The sequence below is a fragment of the Protopterus annectens genome, chromosome 10.part0, assembly GCF_019279795.1.
Source record: "Protopterus annectens isolate FY-2018-M chromosome 10.part0, PAN1.0, whole genome shotgun sequence".
NCBI classification, from domain to species: domain Eukaryota; kingdom Metazoa; phylum Chordata; order Ceratodontiformes; family Protopteridae; genus Protopterus; species Protopterus annectens.
In genome coordinates, this window is record NC_056744.1 from 369,205,158 (window position 1) to 369,224,752 (window position 19,595).

Sequence of the window (19,595 nt, forward strand, 5' to 3'; positions counted from 1 at the left end):
TGGCTACCATACCAATTATATCATTGAATTTCTAAGTCTTTTTATTTGCCAGTGGTTCTAAATATAATGCAAATAAGAAAGGGGAAAGAAGACACCCCTGCCTGGTTCCTGTGCTCACACAGAAATTATCAGAGAGGAACCCACTCACTATAAGTTTCGCCTCTGATCCATTATATGTCCTCCTAATCAACCATGTAATTTATCAGGGAATGAAAATGCTTCCATTGCCCTACTCATAAACTCCCAGCTTACTCTGTCCAATTCTTTCTCTGCATCAATATCTACCAACAACAATGGTATTTTCTTACATTCTGCTGCCTTCTGGATCATCAATGTTCTGTTAATGTTGTCAAATGTTTGCCACTCCACCATAAAACCACATTGATCCATATTTATCAATTTTGGCATCACCTTTGCCATTCTTACAGCCATTATAGATATAAACACTTTATAATCATGGTTTAGGATTGAAATGGGCTTGTATGAAGTTGGGTCTGATAGGTCTTTACCCTCTCTAAGTATAACAACAATCATTGCCTTCTTTCAGGATGTTGGTGCTGCTTCTGTTAAAATACTGTTAAACAAAACCTTCACAATCTTTGTCAGTTTTTTCCCTCCTAGCTTCTCAATTTCAACAGGAATACCATCTACTCCTAGGGACTTTTGTATAGATTGGTTATACATCACCGTTTTTATCTCATCTCCTATCCTACCTGTTAGTAATTGAGCTTCATTTACCTCTAACCTTGGCATATTTAATTCTTCCATAAACATTTCCATTTGTACCTTTTCTTGATTTCCATATTTCTCAGCTTTATACACACTTTCTTAAAATTTCTGAAGTATTTTTTGTACCTCTACAGGATCTCCAGTTATCTTCCTTGTTATAGGCTTCATAAGGTTGGCAACAACCCTTTCTACTTTCTGTTGGCCTGAGTTGTTATGATAAAAGTTTTTATGCTATAGAGTTATCACAAAAACAGTTGCTTAACAGCAATCTTTCTAAACTCATGCATATTATTGCTGAAATCCCTTATTTTCTGTTTAGCATTCTGCAATTGCTCCTCCTCTTGTTCTGTACACTTCTCCCTGTTCTGCAAAACCTTAACATTTGTCAGTCCCTCTAAATAATTCCTGTTACTTCTTAACCATATCTCTTTCTTTTATTTCCACCCTATTTTTCAACTCCACTTTAATTTTATCCCACTCCCTAGCTATATTTTTAGAAAAAAATTCCATCTTATGTAATAACTTCTGAATAATTTCCACTACCCATTCCTTAAATTCTTCTCTTTTCAACAGATAGGTGTGAAAGCCCAGTGTCTCATTTTTAGATCATTACCCTGCATTTTTATTTTGGTTATTATTGGCGTGTGATTTGAAATAGTTATTATTTGTGTATCAAAACTTTCAATTAAATGCACATGTTCGTGTGAAATGTAAGTTATGTGTAGCCTAGCCCAGTTTTTTTATTTCTTGGGGAATAATATGTAAATTCACTTTGAATTCCTACTACTGAATTCACGTCTTCCATGCCAAATATTTTCATAAATTTCTTCAAAAATCTACCCTTCTTTGTTGTATTTTCCCTTCTGGGCCCCCAGACACATTTTCACTGTTGCAAATCAAATTCCAGTCCCCACCTATAAGTAATATTCCTCTGCTGAAAACTGATTATTTCTCTCAGCTCTATTATAGCAGTTTTAGGTGGAATATAAATACATGCCAGTGTAATCCTCCTGTCTTGCCAGTAGCCCCTTAGTACTACTTATCTACCATTGATAACTTTTTTTTTTACCTCTTCTATCACATTGGAGCTCCTCTTGCAATTAATATAAGTACTTCCATTTCCCTTTTTCCCAGGTATTCCTCTTGAAGGTGACCAAGAAGACTATGATTTTGTTTGGCTGGGTGAGGGATTATATGTAGAATACAGGTCCATCTTTTGCTGTATGCTTTGAGATCTTAATGGTACTGTCTGCATGTCTGTAGATTCTGATGGCACACCTGTTTTCAGGTGTTAGTGGCCATGGAGTTGTCTTGTGCTCACATGTCTTTTCCTGGTGTCAAGCAACTGTTGTCAGGCCTTGAAGTGATGGACACCCCCCCCCCTTTCATTGGAAGTCCTTTGCTGCAGCCATACCCTTCTCAGGTTTATATGATGGATTTTTTGCCTGTTGGTTGTATAGCCTACCTAGGTTTCCACATAGTGCAAAGAGCATGTCTCCCTCCCTCCTTCCCTCAGTCTCTGGAGCAAGGGCTTCATGTCAACTGGACCGAGTGCTTCATGTCAGATATATGGAATGAAGCCTTCCATGTCCTGAATGTTTTGGAGATGGTGCAGCTTTTGTGACCTGGTTGTACAACCAATCTTTCTAAATGGGCACAGGGTCACAACTGCTATGCAGCTATGGGAGTGATGATCAGGCAGTGAGATATAGAAAGGGGTATCACTCACGTAACAGTTTGCATCCTCAGCAAAGTGAAGATGCTGATTGTCTGAGTCACTGTCCTTGTCCTCTCCTGAGCTGCAAATTCAGAGGTCATGCCTGGACCAACTGTTACGAAAATAGAGCACTTAGAAGGTTGACCTCTTTGCCCTGGTTGAAAATGATACTCCCCCTTATTTGCAGGAAAAGTGCCACATTTATTTATTTATCGTATTTATATTTATTTATTTAAAATGTTTATCAATTACTTTGTGCCCCATGACTTGTGGTGCCTCCAGAGCTGTCCTGCCTTTTCTCGATCGCAGTGCCTGTTTTCTAGTGCCGAATTAAAAAAATTACAAACTTCATGCAATATTGATGTTCTTCGTTCCACATTGCTGCAGTCCTTACTATTGGGTAGTCCGCTGTCCAGTCGGCCCGAATACCAGAGTATATGGCTGACGTCGGTCAGGGCGCATTAGACTGACGTCAGTACGTCAGGGTACTAATGCGCATGACCGACGTCATATCCTCAGTCTTTTTTGCCGCATGGTCCGATGCAGAAGCAGTTTTGCGAGTGCAGGTTGGCGTTCTGAAATATTTCCGAAACCGGAGTTTCAGACCGAATCAGAGTTGGCTAAGTACCCCGTTGGGGAACATTTTGGTTTTTTCTTGCCTCAGTATTTTACCGGATGTCAGAAAAAGTGAATAACTGTATTTCTTGTGGGAAACAGATACCTCATAGGGATTACCATACCTTGTGTATACCTTGTTTAGGGCCTGAGCACGACGTTGTTGGATGCCGCTCTTGTGCTAGGTTTAACAAACGCACTATTAAGAGGAGGTTAGACTGTGCCAGGTTAGTGTTTGGGAAGCGTTGCAATTATAAAATGCCGCCGGATGCTCCGGCCGCTTCGCCCAAGAAGCGCAAGGACAAAACAGTGAAGCCTAGGGTTGATGAACCGGCAGTCCCGGACGCCGGTTCTTTAGAAGGCTCAGTGGAGCCAGAGGTTTTGCCAGGAGTTTCTATGGAGTCTCAGGCAGAAACTTTACTGTTACAGGATGTGCCTTCTCAGGAGGTAGGCCAGGCTGAGGGGGCTTCTCAGGTAACTGTTCTTCCCTCTCTTCCCAAGGTAGTTAGAGCCTCTCCTTCTGTTGCCAAAACTTCTTTGAGAGGTAGGCCAAGTTCAGCTTCAGTGGGGCTTCTCCTAGCATTTCGGGTTCTGTACCTAAGAAACATATGCTTAAAATGGCAGAAGATTTGATTACTATGATTAGAGGTTCTATGCCCCCTCCTGATAAGAGGCCTAGGGTGGAACCGAGTTTGATTGTTTTGAACAGGGGTCAGAGGCATCCGAGTCTTCCTCGGGAGATTTGCAGGAGTATCCTCCTTATTCTGATTCTGATGTGGATGATTCCACTCCTACAGCTTCTCCTCCTGAGGATTTCTCATTTTCAGAGACTCTGCATTCCATGAGGGAGCACTTTAAATGGGAAGGCCAGGATTACTCTGATTCCAGGAAAAGGCTTAGGGAATTCTTGTTTTACCCCAGCATAGGCCCTTAGCTATACCTCCTGTGTTGAATGTGGTGGAAGATGTTTTTGCAGAGGCTTCCTGAACCCTGACTCTTTGCCTCCTGCTCCTGTTAAACCTGATAGGTACTATAGGGTGCCCAAGCTCATAAGTATTTGTTTAAGAGTCCTAGGGCGGACCCAGAAACTGTTTCTCAGGGGCCTAAAGGTGTTAAGGCCTCTGTGGTTAAAAATCCTGTTCCCACTGATAAAGAGGCAAGGGCTTTGGATAGGTGGGGAAAGAAAGTGTATACTTCTTCCACTCTAGCCATGAGAGCGTTGAATTGTCAGTTTCATATGCTAAAATATCAAAATTTTCTCCTTTCACAATTGAAATCTAAGGTGGATGCTTTGGCGGAAGGTATTGAATGTAAAGAGTTGCTGGATTTGGTTCATGTGTCTGAACAAGTGGGTAAGCATTCTTTGCAATGTGGTTTTGATGCTGTACAGGCCTCCTCGAGGGTGGCGGCCACTAGTTCTGTTCTTCGCAGGCATGCCTGGTTGAGGGATCAGAATTTAGCTGAGCATGTTAAGACAAGGATTTTGGATGCTCCTTTACAGTCTGATGTGTTGTTTGGTTCGCCTGTGGAAGCAGTTTTAAAGAAAATGGAGGACAAAGCTAAGTCTATGCAAACTGTTAAAGATTTTTGCAGGTGCAGCCACCAAGTTTAGTAGAAATTGGCCTTCTAAGGGGTGGACATATCCTGCTTATGATTCCCAGTCTAGGGGTAGGTCTAGACGTGGTAGGGGCAGAGCTCAAGGTTCTTTTAGGCCTAGAACAGGGAGTTCACCTGCTCAGACTTCTGGTGAGGGCAGGGGTCAGTCCTTTCGTAAACAGACCCAATGACCTGCCTTTTCAGCTGCCAGTAGATTCTCGTCTGGCAGCTCCTTTGGGAGGAAGACTGTCTCTTTTCAAAGAAAATTGGGATTTAATTACTCAAGACAGATGGGTGTTGGATATCATTCACCACGGTTACAGGTTTTATTTCCATACATTGCCCCTTTCAAAGGCATGCCAGACGTTCCTCCTCCACAAAGAAAAGAGGCTCACAAGCAAATTTCTCAGTTACTCCAGATGGGGGCCATTCAGCCAGTCCCTGTATCAGAAAGGGGCCTAGGATTTTATTCTCGCCTGTTCCTGGTACCAAAGAAGGGGAACACGTGGAGACCAATTTTGGATTTATCTCTCCTCAACACTTATCTGGACATTCCCAAGTTCAAGATGTTGACGTTACAACAGCTTTTACCTCTGCTGGGCAAAGATCACTGGATGGTAACTTTAGATCTCAAGGAAGCTTACCTTCATGTGCCTATAAGGCTAAGTTGCAGGAAGTATCTGCGGTTTCGAGCTGGAAATTCTCATTATCAGTTCTCTGCATTGCCCTTTGGCTTATCTACTGCGCCCAGAGTATTCACAAAGGTTCTGGCTCCAGTGATAGCTTACTTCAGGCTAAAAGGAATTCAAATCTATCCTTACTTGGACGACTGCCTGATTCTGGCTCAAGAAAAGGAAGACCTTCTACAGCATCTGGAATATGTTATAGCAGTGCTAAGATGCCTAGGGTATTCTGTGAACGAAATAAAGTCCAGTCTAGTACCCTCTCAAGACATGTGCTTTCTGGGTGTGAGACTGAATACAGCAGCCCAGATGGCCTTTTAACCCCGGACAAACAAAAGAGTCTATCACTTTACTTCCATCAACTATCTCATCAGTCCGTGCTGACTGCAAGGACAGTCCTTCAAGCATTAGGGTTCATGGCATCTTGTATTCTGGTGCTTCCCAATGCCAAACTGCATATGAGGAAGCTACAATGGTATCTCAAGAATGTATGGACACAGCACTGCCAGGATTTGGACACTGTCATTCAAATAATACCTTGCCTTCAAAAAGAATTTTTGTGGTGGGCTCAGGAATGTCACCTAAACAAGGGACTCTCTGTGACCCGGCCAGAGGCGAGTCAGATTTTAACGACAGATGCCTCGGACATTGCTTGGGGAGCTCATCTAAATGGAAAGTGGATACAAGACAAGTGGCCTGCCAGACTACAGCATCTACATATCAACATGAAGGAGATGTTAGCAGTCCAGTTTGCATTAATGGCTTTCAAGGAGTTACTTCTTCCAGGGCAGGTGTTGATTCTAACAGACAACACAACTGTCATGTGGTACATCAACAAGCAAGGGGGAACACATTCTTATCCTCTATGCAGGCAAGCAATGATTTTATGGGAGACTGCGCTAAGCTTGCAACTAACTCTTCAGGCAAGGTTTCTGCCAGGAGCACAGAACTCCTTAGCAGATGTATTAAGCAGACAAATCATGGATCCCCACGAGTGGAAACTGGATCTTCATGTATTTCAGAAATTGACAGTGTCATGGGGAACTCCAGACATAGATCTGTTCGCTTCTCCACTAAACCATCAGCTGCCAAAGTTTTGCACAAAGGGGTTTCATCACACAGCTTGGAAAGTGGATGCTCTGTCTTTCAGTTGATGTGTATGCCTTTCCACCTCTGCCTCTTCTTCCAAAGGTGCTATTAAAAGTCAGACAAGACAAGCCAAGGATGATTTTGATAGCTCCAGATTGGCCTCGGCAACACTGGTACCCACTACTAAGGAGTCTGGTAAGGAAGCCTCCATGGCCTTTACCTTTGATTCCTCATCTGTTATCTCAGAAGGACGGTCATCTGCTCAATGTCAAGCTTCACTCTCTTCATCTAACAGCCTGGCATATTCTGTGTTGAAACACAGCAGGTCTCAACTTCCTCAACAAGTTTTAAATGTGATTATGGAAGCTAGAAGACCTAGTACAAGGAAAGTGTACGCAGAAAAATGGAAGAGATTTTTATTTTGGAGTACAGCAAAGAATTTGGAGATTTCTGAGCCTAATTTGAGTGTGGCTCTTCAATATCTTACTGAGTTATTGGACAAAGGTTTGTCCTTCTCTTCCATTAAGATTCATGCTGCAGCAATTTCAGCTCACTATGATTGTGACCCACCATTGTTTTCGCATCCTTTGTTCAAGCAGTTTCTTAGAGGGGCAAAGAATATAAGACCCCACGTAGAGCTCCTACTCCTGCTTGGGATCTCAATTTTGTGTTGGAAAAACTTACTCTACAACCTTTTGAGCCTGCGGCTACTGCTGAATTGAAATACTTGTCATGGAAGACTGCTTTTCTGTTGGCTATTACTTCTGCAAGAAGGGTGTCTGAGTTGCAGGCCCTTATGGCAGTAGAGCCCTTTTTGATTTTCCATAAGGATAGGGTATCATTACGTACTAATCCTTCCTTTATGCCTAAGGTGGTTTCTAGTGTGGCTTTAAACCAAACTATTCATTTGCCTACTTTTTATGCAGACCCCCAAAATAAAGGGGAAAAGATTTTGCACACTTTAGATGTACACAGGCAATTGCGTTATTATTTAAGCAGGACTAAGGATTTTAGGCAGTCTCAGCAGTTGTTTGTTTCTTTTGCTTTGACTTCGCAGGGCAAGCCTGTGTCAAAACAAACTATTTCTAGATGGATTGGGTTTTGCATTGGATTTTGTTATTCCCATCATGGCAAGGAGATTCCAGCTGGGATTAGGCCTCATTCCACTAGGGCTACTGCCACTTCAACAGCATTTCTAAGGGGGGTGGCAACTAAGGATATTTTGGAGGCAGCTACTTGGAGTTCAGTGCATACTTTCTCTAAGCATTATCACCTTCCTATCTACTCTAAGTCTAGGGCTGGTTTTGCCACAGCTGTTTTGCAAGGCCTGTTGTCAGCTCCTACTTCTTTATGATTTGCCAGCCTCCCTTACCTCTGCTTTGGGATTCTACCCAATAGTAAGGACTGCAGCAATGTGGAACGAAGAACATAGTACAGTTTTGTACCTACCATAAATGTAGATGTTCGAGGATCCACATTGCTGCAGTCCAATTTACCCTCCCTCCTTCCCCTCTCTGTTTAGGGGTGGTTGTGTAGGTGAGGTTATATGTTGATATTTTGTATATATTTTTGTATATATTGTACATATTTTTGGTGCAGGTATTTTGGGCCTTGTCTTTTTAGGGTCTTCTGGCATCTGGGGCAAGAAAAGACTGAGGATATGACGTCGGTCATGCGCATTAGTACCCTGACGTACTGACGTCAGTCTAATGCGCCCTGACCGACGTCAGCCATATACTCTGGTATTCGGGCCGACTGGACAGCGGACTACCCAATAGTAAGGACTGCAGCAATGTGGATCCTCGAACATCTACATTTATGGTAGGTACAAAACTGTACTTTTTCCTCACGTATCACTGAAAAGTTCATTGAACTTCACCTTCATTGATGTCTGTGCACGTAGTGTTTGCAAATGTATTAACAGACTTTACCAGATGCACCCCACAGTGAATGTGGGGGCTTCTGTCCATTAAAGGCTATTGACTAACCCCACACTATCCATCAAGTGATATCAGCAAGGAATGTAGTAGAATCATGTGGGCATATTGTTAATAAAAAGTTTATGAAACATGTGACTAAGAAGCCACCCATGTAATTTTGATAAGATGGGGTGGAAAATACAGTGCAGCAGTTTAGTTCCAGGATGTGTAGTCAAACTGAAAAGGAACACTTTAAATTTGTAAACTGGCGTTGAATACTGATCCATACCGACTTATTTCAAGTTGAGTCAGGTGATGCATTTTCCATTTTGTGGTGTAGGAAGGCATAGGAAGTCTCCATATGCATTCATACCATTACTTCTCATTCCACATCATGTTGCAAAGGTTTGGGCAGAAAGACCAAATCTCATTCCTATAATTCATTGGTGGCTAAAACAAGTATAGTTTCTTGAATTCTTGTCCCTGGCAAAAAGAAGGCCATCTGGTATTAAAAAAAGGCTGTCACTAACAGCTGGAGTAATACCCGTACCCAGCTCAGAGTCTGGCTCCTACTTGTACATTCATTAATCCCAACCCATTTACAAGTTGGAATATGACAGGTCATTGGGCATGCTAAGAAGCCCTTCAGTTCAGCACCTGCCCTGTCTCTACAAGTCCTCAGTTCAGCACCTGCCCTTTCCCTGCAAGCCCTCAGTTCAGCACCTGCCCTTTCCCTGCAAGCCCTCAGTTCAGCACCTGCCTTGTCCCTGCAAGCCCTCAGTTCAGCACCTGCCCTGTCCCTGCGAGCCCTCAGTTCAGCACCTGGCTTGTCTCTGCAGTTGAAATCATTCTTAACGCCGTGTGGATGTAAAAGTCTTCATTGTTATTTCCTGAGTTTTATTTATTTATGTTTAATTGGGCAGGTGCACTGCACCAAGCACCCTTCTCAGGCATGTGCCAGGCCCTTATGTCTAATACTGTCAGCGGAAGTTTATGAAAAATGTTCACTTTATGCAATTAAGTAAAACAGTTTACAGTAAAATGACATGGTACAGCACATTCAGATGGAATTTACGTATTTGCACAAATTAATTTGCAAATCTGGCAGAGCAGAAAAGTATATCAAAGGAATACTCTGTTTTAAAGTCAGAGTAATTTGCTATATGTTTATGTATGAAGATTGTATAAAGCAGTCTTAGGTAAAAGCAAGTTGTTGCTTGAGTTGAGAGGCTACTAGTTGTAATTAAAGCAGTGCACTGTATACCTTTTAGTTGCTATTCACATATATACAATGTTATTAGAATCAGTCAGCCAAGTTTCTGCCAGTTGTCAGGTAGGCAAACAGTGATTGTATAGTTTATGCCTTTGTAGGCTGAACTGATCCAATTAAGATGCATACACCATGCAGTCAAACTACCCTAGTGACCCATAGCAGGCATATTTATTGTCTTCAACCAAGTGGTCTGTGAGAAGCTTTCTAAATGCACCTATATTGTCTGTATTCCTGATTTTTGAGGGATGATGATGCATGTGGCAGGAGCAATCTGAATGAAGTTTCTTTTAGCTAGGGCTAGTGTAAATGGAAGTCTGTGAGGGCAGGCACTGTCCTGGTCATGAGTGAGAGAATGAATGCTGGGTAATTTATAAGTTTGAATGTTAAGTTGTTTTACAGCTAGGTGGCCCTCTGGGTTTTAAGTAGCTATTTGATTTTATGACAGTTTAATGATACTGTTGTGAACTTAAATAAATCTTAGTATTTTTTTTGTGTTTTGAAGGACGGAGGCATTCTTCTGGGAATGAATTGTAATGATCACAAAGCATTTTCTAGACAGGGTAAGCAGTATGTTGATGGTTATTGTTTGACTTCTTTTGTAAGCAGATGAGAAATTAAATAACTTCTAGATGAGCAATCACTTCTTGAAGTCACACTTCTACATGTGTATGTTAGCCACATACCTCTCAACTGTACAGATGTTTGCAGAATGTTCACATTTTCACCTGAAAATTTTGGTCTGTTCCTCATAAAATTTATGTTTTTCTGACAAATCACTTGGATGATCTGAGGAATGAAATTACTAAATAATGACATACATTTGAGTTTCAGACTTCATGTCCTTTAGAAAAATGTATTTTAACACAAACCATGTTATTCTATCTATTTTCTAAGTTTGTAAGAGCACAGTTTAAAATATGCCCCTATTTTGGGGCCTTTGTCCCCCATAATGTAAGGCGTTGTCCAGATTTCTTGAGCTAAGTGGTTGAGAGGTATGATGGTAGCTTAGACTTTCATCAAAGTTTCCCAAAGTACATCTGCTGTGGGTCTACCAATTTTAGTGTTGTCTTTGATTTAATTTAATTTAGTACCTTTGCAGGAAGGTGCTTTCTGTTGGCTGAAGGGATGAGCTGGTGTGTGCAGGGAACAGGCTTGCATGCATGTCCATGGTAATACATGAATTCTTCAGAATGGACACACACACACACACACTACTGAATGCTGATTGTTCCCGAAACCTTTGCCATATCATTATGGGTGGAAAGGATGAATTAACTAATAACATGTCAAGTAAAGTCATCTTAATATAGATCAACTGATATAGTAAGAATCTTTGTATTACTCCCTGAAAAGCCACACTTAGAAACATAGAATTTAGAGGCAAATAAGACCAGATGACAAGCCTCATCTGTCTGTTTCTATGTATTGAAATAAATTGTAGAATGTAGTAACTTAATTACTTTTTCCCCAACACTCTTAAGAATTGCCTTATGCTTGCCCCATTATTCTTAAACTCTTCGACTCATTTTTCTTTTAAAACGTTTTTAACAAAGTTGTTATGCTTATTTGCAACCCTTTCTCTGAAGTAATACTCTCGTGTCTGCCCTGAGCTGACACATTGCACCTTCAGCCTGCCTCCTGTTCACTTGCAGCTCTTTAAGTCTGTATTCTTTGCAAAAAAAAAATAAATATATATGGCAGAAGCAAATAAGTAAAGGGATGTTGGTCAAGGTTACTGTGTGACATAGAAGTTTTTGATCTGACTACACCCCAGATGATCACAACTCAAATTAATAGCTTGAACACTAAATACTAATTTCAGGGAGAGAGATGTCCAGAACAAGGAGTGGTCAGCGGGGAGGGGACATCAGGGAGCAGGGGGAATTGCCGTAGTTGTAGTGCAAGAGTCCTACCTAAGAGAAAACCCAGGATTGCAGCTTTTGCAGTAGGGATGCATGGGGTGTTCACCTGATGATTAATAGATGAAGTTTGTTTTGGGGTGGAACTGTACAGTAAAGGCAGAGAGAGTAACAGGCATTGTGCGGTGTCTTTTAACTAAGAGGAGAGCATTAGAAGTGTTCAAAAAATCTACTAATCCCCACTGGAGCAAGGACACAATTCCTTGCATCTTTCCATCCTCCCCAAGTGTCTTAGGACACCAAGGTTCATGGGCATACATGGGCTTATAAGCGGTCTGCAATTAGTTGTATCAGATTATTTAAATGTAAGCAAATAATGTGAGGGAGCACAACAGGACCCACTGCTGACATTCTGAAATGCACAGGAAAGTACATTACCAGTGTAAAACAAGAAGCTGTCATTCTGTATATAGAGTGCTGCTAAGAGCCGCTCTAGGCTGTTACATACAGTTTTAGAGATCTTTGCAGTGCAGAATATTCTAGGCAACGCAGAGGCAGGTCAGAGGAGGGCAATGAAGATGATGCACAGTCAGTCTGCTAGGAATCCATATAAAAGATGTTAACATGTAGAATCTTTAAGAAAGAAAGGTGGGGGCTATAGAAAAAAATAATAACCTAACTGGAATACACAAACTGTAAGGAAGCACCACCTTTGGAAAAAGAAAGGGGGGAAGATTATAGGTCACCTCATAAAAAAATGAGCTCATTGAACCTTGTTTAATTGAAACTTGTAAACAGAACCAGTTTCCAAAGAATGTTTTTTATGTAGAGGGCAAACCCTAGCATCCAGTATGCATGGAAGCTGTGTATCTTGCACCCCCAACTTCAGGATAATTTATCAACACTTGATTTGACAGTCTTAGCCAAGCAGGCTTCAGTATATTAGTCACAGGCCAGATGAATCAGTACCAGAAATAATGTATTAGAATAAAAGAACCTAGTTTGATATTACAAGGTGAATGAATAATGATGCACAAAGACATATTAAAGATAGTAAATGTTTGGAGTAGCCTTCACAAAGAGGTAATGAAGTCAAAAACAGCAACAGAATAAAATCATGCAGTGTATCCAGTACATACAGAAATGGGTAGACAAGGTAGTTCAGGGGACCTTATTTGCTTTTAGATATGTTTACCTTCAGCTTCTGTTCCTGAAATCCCAGTATTCACTTTGTGTACCCTCTCCTACCATAGCACCTGTCTCGGATCTTACCTGTCTGTTCCCATTTTCTACTGTCGTAAGAATGGACTCCCCGTACAGGAGCGGTTTCCTTCTCATTTGAGTTCCTGTGTCACTTTCTGTGGCTATGCACCCTAGAGGTTTCTAACGGCCTTTGCTTCTTCCACTTTTGATGCCTTCTTAGGGGGGCTAACCTGCTCCAAGTCAAAGTAGGAATTATGAAGTGAACACTTGGGAGGGGATATAGTGTATGTGGCCTCTGCCTTGGATAGGTTGTTGTCTGAATCTGGGACAGCCCTTTCTAGAGGTGAAAAAACAGTCTCTGCACAGAGTCTTGTGAGTATATAGTGCTTCTCTGCATTCTCCAGAACACCTCCTGGAATGGTCTGTGTTTCATGGCTACAACACTGCATCACTTCCTTTATGTCTTTATTTAGCTTAGTTCAAAACAAGCAAGGGGGACAATAGCGGTACAATAGTAAACATAACCAGAGGTTTGGAACACAAACAGGACTAATATGAGTATAGATGATTTCTCTTTCTTGACTGCACTTAGATCCTCAGGCCTGCCAAACATTAAGGCTATGCCCACATGTTTCCCCATTGTAGGATGACAGCATGTGGCATGAACATAATACAGACAACCATCAGAGGATTTATACTTAAGCCCTAACTCTTTCTCCATACACGTCTTTGAAAATACCAAAGTGGTAGATTTGACAAGGGCAAAGAACGTGGTGTGTTTCTCATAAAGGCAACATAACCCTTCAGATAGCCCTGACTTTGTTGTAAGCTGTCAAATCCAAACAACATACTGGTCTCCACTGAAGGTATGTGGATGGTACTGTGTCCCTGAAATGGGTGTACCCCCCCCCCCGGAACAGGCAAATAGGCTAATATTCTTGTCTTTTATGTCCTTCTCTGGCGATCTCTTCCAGCACCCAAGCTGCTAATCGATCCTGTGCCACTGTGATGGCTTCATTCTTCTATACCGTAGAACCAACCTTTATATTTACAGATGACTCCCTTTCTTGAATGCAGAAAGTTCACTAGAGACTGAAACCCCCAATAATATTCTTCTGTTGTTGTCACATGACTGTACACACCCTGTTCATCATTTTTCTCTGCAACAGCGATTTATTTTGATCCTAACAAATTCAGTAAGATAGTGTCTGCTGTAGCCATAATTCTCATTACTATAAAATGAAATTTCTTTTTTTTTTTTTAACAACATGCAAATGTACTCTTGCTGTCGACATAAAATGCACCTAGTTTTGACTGACGTCTGTAGTTTATCCAAAATAACTAGAGCTGCAAATAATATGTGTTCATATCAAGCTGACTGAATTTGTAAACTTGCATACTTGTAGTTGCAACCTCGTGGTTACAAATCTGCCAACTAACCTTAGCACATGCAGTTTGTGGAAAACCTGCTGTAAATGCATTCTAGCTTGAAGCACCCCTCTTAAGGTTGTTTTAACTGTTTTAGATGCGTTTAGAAAGGTATTTTGTTATGTCTGGTTGTATACTCTGACATTTTCTTTTAATCCTGTTAATTCTTTAATTCCTTACGGTGTTCCTCTCTTCACGGAACAGTCTTGTTCCTCTGTTCACGGAACAGTCTTGATTTCTGGCCTTAAAAACATGAGCATGGCAAATGCCTTTATACATTATAATAAAATGTGATTTTTTTTTTTGTAAGTATTACAAAAAATATGCTATTCCGTATGAAGCAGTAGAAATGCACAATTTTTCAAGTCGTTTTATTTTGGTAATAAGGTGCCAACTACTACTTTCCATGGGATGATAGCATAGTTTGTACTATAAGATTTCACATTTCAGTAATAAATGTACAACCCCATGAACCCTTTGTTGTTCAGAAGTAACACCACCATTTTACATGTACGTAGATCAGCCTTTGAGACAAAATGGTACCCTAAACAAGTGTGTTATAATGTGTGGGCTATGTTTTGTAATTTTCTAGGAGCACGTTGCTGAGTTTGCATTTGGAGAACACGGAACTGAAAGAGCGAGTTGGAGATGTTGGGGTTGGACAGTGGGAGAGAGAAGAAAATGAGAAAGAAGAGGTAGAAGACCTCAATGAAGAGGACCTAAGGGAAGCGTTCAGGAAGCTAAAGGCAAAGCAAGAAAATGCTGAGATGGTTATCGGTCTGTTGAAAGAACAACTGGACCTTAACCTGTCAGTGAATGGAGAAAAGAGGTTTGACTCCGAGCTGATAGTGAATATGGCAAAAGAAATTCAGCGCTTGCGGTCAGATCTTTCCTCTCTGCATGGGAAGCGCTCAGCACCAGGTGTGCAGCTTCGACAGGGAAGGGCTAAACGCCAGTGTACCAGGCCACACTCCTTAGATTTGGGGGTTCTTCTGTCTGGAGCAAACAGTAAACCAGAAACCACAGAGGTAAGTCCTCACGAATCTCTACACATTAGCAAAATTGTGGTCATTAAGCAATATTTTATTTTTGTTGAGTCCTTGGTTTTGTATTATGTAACTCTAGTGAAGTGCTGACCAGTTTATAGTGATATGATGGGGAGCTGTATGTCATGAATGAGTTTAGAGCTGCAGTGCAGCTTGTAATTTTTTGATGTATACATTAATACTCTGATCAACAATGGCTTCTGACTTCCTCATGGAAAGCACAGTCAGATAAGCATTCCAGAAACATATGCATATCTGGTGGAGTATGTACAAATGCAATCCTCTTATGCACACAAGCACACCACTTACTAAAATGCAGTTATACAGGAAACAGTTGCACTGTTGTATATATGTTCAGCATTCACTTATGTAAGGAGTTGGGTTGGTATGGCTCCTTCACATTGCAGTTGTGTTGGATTGGTACAGAAGGGCCAAGTACTTGAGATTCATGTGCATAGTTGGCAATAGTTTGCAGACTTGGTCAGCCAGAGTTTGCTTTCATCAGTCTACATTTCAGAAGGAAATTGGGCATGCTTGTTTTCATTAGTATGTTTGACAATCTTGCAAGGTTCAGTCAGCAGAATGTTTCTGCATATTTTGTTCAGAAGAAGTGATGGTAAAGGGTTAGTGTAGTTGTTAGGATGAAGCTCTTCATTTAATGGCTATGTACCCACAGAGTGGTGCACAGCAACGGTTATTCCGCTCCACAAAGGTGGAGCCACAACAGACCCCAGGAACTATATCACCCTGTAAGCCTGACTAGCTTGGTCTGCAAGGCTATGGAGTGCATCATCATGGACCTCATTAACAGAGACATTGGGAACCTCCAAACACTGGATCCTACCCAGTTCGGCTTTAAGGGCAGATCATGCCTCCTAAACCTGGTGGACTACTTTGAGACAGTTACCAAGGCTATAGACGAAGGAAAGGTGGTACACACAGCCTACCTAGAACTCGCAAAGGCCTTCAACGCCATTCCCCATTCTGGTATTATAGACAAGCTCACCAGCCTAAACATAAACCGCTATGTCACAAGATGGGTTGCCAACTGGCTCACGAACAGAACCCACATGGTGAGAATTGCGGGAGCTAGGTCTGACTCTAAACCGGATACAAGTAGTGTTCCTCAGGGCTCAGTCCTAGGACCCCTCCTGTTCGGCATATACTTCTCAGAGGTACAGGCAAGCACAGGAGGACTATGGCTGACCAAGTTCGCCGACAACTGCAAACTATGGACTATAATTGACTATATGGCCAAATGACATGAGGTCCTGGAGGAGACCCTGGACACGTTAGACAGATTCTTTCTCTTGGCTCACCTGGGAATGCCAGAAGATTCCTCTCACTGGGATAAGCTGGAAACTAGTGTTGATGACACAGACATCTGACCTACCTGCTCAGCTTCTAATACCATCACCAGGGTAAGTTCTTTACAAAATGGCAAGCACAGGAGGACTATGGCTGATCAGGTTCACAGACGACTGCAAACTATGGGCTATAATTGACTCTCCGGCTGACACAGACATCCTCCAAAGGAGTCTCACTGAGACAAATACCTGGTGTTGAAATCATGGCCTCAAGCTAAATGCCAAAAAGTGCATAGCCATCCCCTTTGGAAAAAACAAAGTACCCACAAACTACAACATAGGTGATAGTCCCCTAAATACGGAAAACATAATAAGGGATCTGGGGACCCAAGTAGACGGTCTCTCCTTTGATAATCACATTGCCAAAGTGGTTAGAAAATCCTTCTATGTGGCCCACCTAATCACGAAAGGGTTTGCATCCAGATCAAAAGAGGTCATTGTGCCCCTCTGCTCATCACTCATCAGACCCATTATAGAGTACAACGCCCCATTTGGGATGTACCTTACAAGACACCTGCAACAGCTGGAAAGACCACAGAAGTACCTCACCAAGAGGATCACTGGCCTCAAACAGATGCCCTCTGCAGCTCGACTGAAGAAACTCCAGCTGTACTCTGTTGCATACCGCCTACTCAGAGGTGATCTCTGCCTGACATACAAGGCCATGTCCAACCCAAAATTGATGGATATGCTCCACCTAAAGAAAACCTTATTCCCTCGAGCCACATGCCTTTAGGGATCTAAACCTCACCACAACAATAAATAGGACATGCTGGAGGGATAGATTCCTGTCCTAGAGACTTCCCATACTTTGGAACAAGATTCCAGTCTACATTAGGCAGAGCTCCTCACTAACACTCTTCAAGAGAAATCTTGACGAGTGGATGGGAAACGGAAAGTTTACCCCAGGGATCACTTCAGTGGCTCTGCTAGGCAGAGGCATAGGGAACTAATCTAAGGGGACAGTGAAAGCCAACACATTCTGGCTAGGCTTATAAATGCCTTTGGGCAGATAGCCTAGTACCTACCTATGAGCCTATAATGGTCGGTCTATGGACCACTTCCTTATCTGTGGTCATAAACTCAGTTAGTGGTTCAGAGGATGAGATCATAGTAGAAATGACTGAAAGATTATTCTTTTGTAAGGTAGCTGGGTTTACTTTCTGTAATAGAATGAAGACCTTGGCTGTCCTGGAGGACTACATCCTTTAACCTGCCTTGTTGAGAAGAGCAAATTGGGGTGGATTGGGTGCTGTATGAGAATGCTGCTTGGATGCTTCCCTTGGGAAGTGGACCAAATGTGGGTCACCACTAGGAGGAGGTCAAAGGCATGTTAGAGGGACTATATCCTTAGCTCTCCTAGAAATGGTTAGGGATCCCAAAGGATTAGCTGAGATTGTTGTTGCTGATAGGGAAGTCTGATCTAGTCTCCTTAACTTTCTGCCGTCTTGTCTGTCACAAGGAGAAGCAGTTTAAAAATGGATGGATCAATATTCATAAGTGAAACAAAACCACCAAATTTCTTCCAGACACTCTGGTGACATAGGGGAATAAAGTCCTGACTATGGTTCAGCTGACCCAGGTTTGATTAGTGGCCCAGGTGATTTGCAGAGCAGCAGGGAGAGATGAGAATGCCTGTCCTGTGGGGTGCTATTTGGTGACACTGCCTAAGGGGAAGTGTGGTCTAAAGAAGGGTGTGCCCTCAGATGTAACCAACGAGTGTGGGAATGGGGAAAGGAAAAGTGCGTACAGCATTTAATTACCAAAAAAAAAAAAAAAAAGCACCGGATGTAAGCACAGATGGCTAAGCTCCTAGGATGCCCTTAAGATCTCTGACTGGATCCAGCAACACAGGAGTAATTTGGAGGATTAGGAAGATGGCTGATACAGCCGTGTGGACTCTGGGCACTTGGGGACCGGTCGGTAGTAATGAGGTTTGAGCAGACCAAAAAAAAATAAATAAAAAAATAAAACCCCACCAAACTCTTTGATTTGTGAAACAAATGCTCTCTGTCCATCCATTTTGTAAAGGACTTACCCTGGTGATGGTATTTGAAGCTGAAGCAGGTAGGTCAGACGTCTGTGTCATCAACACTAGTTTCCAGCTTATCACAGTGAGAGGAATCCTCTGGCATTCCAAGGTGAGCCAAAAGAAAGAATCTGTCTAACATGTCCAGGGTCTGCTCCATGAACTCCTGTCATTTGGCCATATATACCTCCCTGTGGGGGGGGGGGAGTACTTATATACCTCCCTTGGGGGGGGGGGGAGTACTCAGTGACATCCTTACCAGGTGTCCATGTCATTTGGTCATATATAACTCCCTGTGGGGGACGTACCCAATGATATCCTTACCAGGTGTCCATGTCATTTGGCCATATATACCTCCCTGTGGGAGACGTAATCAGTGACATCCTTACCAGGTGTCCATGTCATTTGGCCATATATACCTCTCTGTGAGGGCAGTACTCAGTGACATCCTTACCAGGTGTCCATGTCATTTGGCCATGTATATATGTGTGTGTGTGTGTGTGTGTGTGTGTGTGTGTGTGTGTATATATATATATATATATATATATATATATATATATATATATATATATATATATATATCCCTGGGGGGAGTACTCAGTGACAACTTTACCAGGTGTCCATGTCATTTGGCACTAATGTGGTCGGCTATACCATAACATAGTAAGACACCAGTGGCCAGCATTTGCAACATATAAACACCTCCAAACCAAAAATAATAAAATAAATATTTATTTAAGCATAAATGCAACAAAGTGCACTGATATCAATTCAAACCGGTTTCGGCTATCCAGCCTTTATCAGTGAAAAAGCATTTGTGGTTCAAAATGATTCTTGAATATTTATAGAAACCACCAACCAATGGAAACATGGTTTAGTTCATCCCAAACTCAAAATGACTGTCACATTCAAATCACTGTTTACCCTTAGTATAATAGAAGCATTATAAACATAGTGATACTATATGAATATCTGATACAGATTATATCAAAAATACAGCATATAATATTTTTTGTTATACATAAACTACTCCTGATGAGAA

The 19,595-nt window shown here is 41.8% G+C and overlaps 1 protein-coding gene across 7 annotated transcripts in view; it reads left to right on the forward strand.

Moving 5' to 3' along the window:
- Positions 1 to 19,595, forward strand: part of LOC122813133 (phosphodiesterase 4D interacting protein) — a 1,898,306-nt gene that overhangs the window by 1,450,568 nt on the left and 428,143 nt on the right. For all 7 annotated transcript variants that reach the window (XM_044085281.1, XM_044085280.1, XM_044085276.1 and 4 more), the window contains one exon: positions 14,704 to 15,139. In XM_044085281.1, coding sequence (XP_043941216.1) covers positions 14,704 to 15,139 — 436 coding nt within the window. The remainder of the gene's footprint in view (positions 1 to 14,703; positions 15,140 to 19,595) is intronic.